Source organism: Sinocyclocheilus grahami, unplaced genomic scaffold (genome assembly GCF_001515645.1).
Source record: "Sinocyclocheilus grahami isolate Dianchi unplaced genomic scaffold, SAMN03320097.WGS_v1.1 scaffold285.1, whole genome shotgun sequence".
NCBI classification, from domain to species: Eukaryota; Metazoa; Chordata; class Actinopteri; order Cypriniformes; family Cyprinidae; genus Sinocyclocheilus; species Sinocyclocheilus grahami.
The window spans coordinates 1,060,808-1,065,833 of record NW_015505464.1 but is presented as its reverse complement, the minus strand read 5'-3'; the positions used below and the strand labels follow the sequence as shown (position 1 = coordinate 1,065,833).

Below are 5,026 nucleotides of genomic sequence, written 5' to 3'. Positions count from 1 at the left end.
GTGGTGTGGGAGAAGGGGCAGGGACTAATCTGGATAAACACTGATCCTTGTATTTTAGACTAGTGTTCATGTAGTGCCTTTCGCTTTTCCTTCTCGTTAGAAACATGCACTTGCACTTGCATGTTTCTTGGAAATAAACCACCAGTGTTGGGGAAAGTTACTTTTAAAAGTAATGCATTACAATATTGCGTTACTCCCTTAAAAAAAGTAACTAATTACGTTACTTAGTTACTTTTTATGGAAAGTAATGCGTTATATTACTTTTGCGTTACTTTTTAAATATAAGCAGGTCTTGATTGTTTTTAATGTAAGAAGTTCTAATATAAAAGCCCTTTCACACCAAAAAGTGTAATGAATAAACCTCAGGCTGAAGCAAAAGTAAATTCACATCTGTACAGTAGAACGCAGGAGAAGAAACACTCTTCAGCAATAAAAAAACAAAGCACAATTGTTAGTTTCTCTAAAGTCATTTTTGCTTATTAGTATGGTTGAACTGGATCATCAAAGGTCAGCAGCAAATATATTGGTTAATAAAATGGGATTAGATACATTTGTGTTTTTTAACATATTTAATTATTGCAGGTTTGCTTGCATTTCACTGTTTTAATTCATTTTGATGACTACTAAATCAGTTTTTTGTGAGTGGGATGAATTAATGCACATTCACATTTAGTCTAGAACTACAGTATCATCATGTTCACACAGCGCACACAACTCCTCTGTACTCCCGATTTCTCCCAATATGGGGACAGGAGAGCTGTCAGTCAATAAATGGGAAAAAGTAACTCAGATATTTTCTTGTAAATTAAAAAAGTAATGCGTTACTTTACTAGTTACTTGAAAAAAGTCATCTGATTACGTAACTCGCATTACTTGTAATGAGTTACCCCCAACACTGTAAACCACAGGTTTATAACCGCCTTTATAACTGTCTGAGTCATGAGAGTTAGTGTGTGTGGTTATCAGCAGGTTAAATTACCCGATTGAGAAGTTAAAGGGTTAGAGTGATTATAAAGACATAATCTTTAGTTTTACTTGGTTATGAGGTCAATGATTTAGGTTTGCAGCCAACTCAAATAACCTTTGTCTTTCTCGGGTAAGTTGACACATAGCTATGATGACTATGCATAACACAACAAATGGGTAATTCTGCATTTTGCAGTGTTTCACAAATATTCAGTTGTCTTCGGATTATCTTTGTAGAGGATACGTTATGAATATCACATTATCAAATTTGAGGAAGCAAACCTTTCACCTTTGGCCTATCAACATCATTTTAATGAAACCCACTGATATATAAAGACCCCATTCTATACCGTAAATATGAGCCTCTTATCTAGCTGTTGCCATATTGCTTGTTTTTTTTTTCTTCAAAAAGTTGTATCAAATATTGTATCGTGTGGCACTTCAGGTAAGTATTCTAGTAAATACTAAAAGTGCCAGCATGCATTTCACTGTTTTCGTAGTACCAAAGAATCCTAAGAATGTTTTCCTGTGTTGTGTAAAGGAAGAGGCCATTGGTGATACAGCACATCTATATTAGGCTCACTAACTGTATTTCTTGTTTCTGCAGATAATAGACTTGTCATCTAAACATGATACCCGTGCACCACACTAAAACTAAAACTGTAAATGCTTTTCTGATTACAACGTTGACAGCAGTTTGGATGTCATGGAGTAGCCTGGCTTCTGAGGACCTCACAGCTCTTTGTTTTGATTTAAAGAGTTTTTTTTTTTTTTCATTTTCATTGTTGCTAATCAGGTTGCAGGTTATTTCTGGTTCGATCTGAATAGATGGCAATATGTTCAACTTCATATTATTAATTACAATTATCATATCAATTCATATTAGGATATTCATATTAATTATTAACATTAATAATATAATAATTATATTTTAACACATAAATATAATACATATAAATATGCTTAATGCAATATGCTATTTTATATTGCTTTATTCTACTTTCTGGTTAGAAATTGTTAGACGAATATGTTAACAGTATAACTCTCTGCTGCCCCCAGGTGCCTGTATGTGTGCACACAAAGGCACACAAAAAGGATTTAGACAACTGCATTTTCTTTTCTTTCATCGGGTATTTTAGCTCTGACTTTGTTCGTTGCATGTCACATATCAATGATACACACAATTGCTTTTTGAACATGTTGCGGTGATCTTATAACGGAGCCACTGGTTGATTACTCGTGAATGATCATTTTATAGCTTCTCTAATGATTATGCCTGCGTAGTAATTGAGGGGACAGTAAACAATAGCCACTGGGGAATCCAGTGACTGCAGCAGCGCACTTCAGACTGGCATCACTCCTCGCGCTCAAGGCTGTTCGTGCACACGCGTAATGTACAGAGCAGTCAGAGACAGGGGCTTGTAGTGGACATTTCCCCATTTCTCCAAATGCATAACTAGTGCAAAGTTTGTCAAGGGGTTTGCTTATAAACTATATATATATAGAGAGAGAGAGAGAGAGAAAGTCTTGGCCGAATATTCCGGACTCGTACAGAATATTTTCTCAGATGTGCTGGAAGGCGCCGAGAAGTTGGAGATAAGGGTTTTCATTTTAAGGTACGTCCACATCAGTTGAACTGCATTAAAATTAGATGCTATATGCACTATCCACATATCTATATGTAGTAGCCTGATTGGTACCTCAAACGGGTTTCCTTTAGCCTTCTGTTCTAATATTGAGGTATTTTCTGACAGTGTAATTTTGTGAGCGTCTTTGTGCCTCTTCGCTAAATGGGTGGCTTTTCCATTTTGAAAACGTGGTTTTAAAGTAAAGTTATTCAAGATGTTAAACATACTCACAGGTAAACATTTTAATTAAATGCATAAAAATATGTGTGATAGCTTTATCCATGAAAAGTTAACATGCTTAAAATATTTATTTTATGGAATTGTGTTGTTTTAATAATGGATAGTTAGGGTTGATGCATCTGATCCATAACTTATAGGCTACTACAGTTCGTTCTAATAAAATGTACACTAAAATGAGAAAATATCAATAATAATAATAATATCCAGACTGAAAAAAAATACAATATAGCTTGTACGATTTCAGTCACAATGTGCATTATTGCTAATACACTTTTTTTTCGATGTGCCCAAAATGTCAATTAATGCCAATGATTGTGTTTGTTCCATTTTCGTGGAATACCCTTTTCCTGAGAAAGTGTGACCATTATTCAGAACGTCATATTCATCATTTTATCATTTTTGGCAGGAGTGATTTCTCAATTTGGACAGACCACCATGCACAGGTTGCCGTGCCTTGCCTCCGAGCCAAAAGGAGAAATTCCACTGTGCTACTGACAGGAATTTTACGCGCAGCTGAACAAGGATGCCAGAGGAGCTTGCAAACTGCAGTGTGTGTTGCTGTACCACGACCAATAAGATACTCATGGTGGTCTTCATGATATCACTGATACTTGCTATACTCTTCGGAAACCTCCTGACGTTAGCAGTGGTCGTTGGAACTAAACATTTCCACACTCCACAGGGTTATTTAAAAGCCTCACTGGCCGTGGCAGACCTGGCTGTGGGAATTTTTGTGGTGCCCGTCTCCGTTTACGCAGAAGTATCTCTCATAATCTACAATTCAATGCCAGAGTGGACAGCGCGCAATTCCCAAACCACACCTCTCCACCCGTGCAATTTTATCGGACCTGTGTTTGCGGGATGCACTTTAGTTTCCATTACAACAATTTTCCTTCTGACCATTGAAAGGAGCATTGCCGTTTTGAGGCCACTGCACAAGGAATCAGTCATAACTAAAAAAAGAACAAGCATACTAATAGTCTTTTCCTGGATGGGCAGTTTTTTCCTGGCAGTATCTCCATTGGTTTTCAGCGATGAAATCGCGCTGGAGTACAATCCTTGCAGCCGCATGTGCAATTACGCGTTTGGAAGCGCAGACTTCCCTTCCCAAGCTTGGAACATTCTCTTACTCTTCCCTGCCTTTGACTTTACGCTGCTCGTAGGTACTATTGTCATCAATGTCATATCCCTCACCACGATCCGCCAGCATTCAAAAAGAAGAAAACATCTCGCAGAGACCGAGAGTCAAAGCTCAACGAAACCAACCTTCTCCGACATCAAGGCTGCCAAGACAATAGGCACTCTGACGTTGGCTTTCACCGCTTCTTTCACTCCCATCGCCGTGTTTGTAGTTGGAAATGTGCTGGGAAACGAATGGTGCAATTTTGCGTTTTTTGCCTTTTGGATTTTGACCTCAAACAGCTGCTGTAATGTTATTATATATGGCGTGAGAGACCAGAAGTTTAGAAGTCGCGCGTATCAGCTGCTCATATCCGCTCAATTGAACACTGCGCCTAAAAAGACTGAGTATGAAAACACTGTAAATGGAGGGAAAGACAATGAGGAAATAGTCAAGCAAACCTAATTAATGATATTACTGAGCAGTAGCGCGATTCAGGTGGTGCTTACTATATTTATTACAGACCCCTTAAGCTAGTATCTGGTTTCTAGCTGGGCATTAGATGGATCAAGCTGGTTAAAATGGCTTATAGCTGGTTTGTTGCTGCTCCGAGGTCTACCAGACCAGCTAGAAACACAGCTTTTCCAGTCCCCTGGATCAACTTGAGGCTAACTGGCTTTCTTCAAGACACATTGAGCATATGGATCATTCCTTGTAATCAAATGTTTTGATTATCATCCGAGCCTAGATTTCCAACCGTTAGGCCACAAGATGCCTATTGATGCCAGTGTGATTTAAGGCCTTCATAACCACCTGTTAAGTGGCATATGTCACTATTCTCAGGTCACCTCTTTTGATTTATTCTAAACTTTGCATGACTGATTGCATTATGGCACAAGATTTCACCTTGTATTTGAATATATCCATAAGCATGGATCATGACAGTCCCACCAAAAAAAAGGGGTCTTCATAGAACATGGATGCTTCTCAAGAATTTTAATTTGGCATCTTTTTTTTCATTGTGGAGAACTGATATTTTCAGTAGCCCCTCACTGCAGAACACAAGATCCAG

The 5,026-nt window shown here is 38.0% G+C and overlaps 1 protein-coding gene across 1 annotated transcript; it reads left to right on the top strand.

Annotated features, from left to right (window-relative positions):
- Positions 1 to 3,247: 3,247 nt before the first annotated feature.
- Positions 3,248 to 4,546, top strand: LOC107600549 (beta-2 adrenergic receptor-like). The gene has a single exon (XM_016292482.1). It carries the CDS (start codon positions 3,358 to 3,360, stop codon positions 4,417 to 4,419), a length of 1,062 nt encoding a protein of 353 aa, XP_016147968.1. The 5' UTR covers positions 3,248 to 3,357; the 3' UTR covers positions 4,420 to 4,546.
- Positions 4,547 to 5,026: the final 480 nt, after the last annotated feature.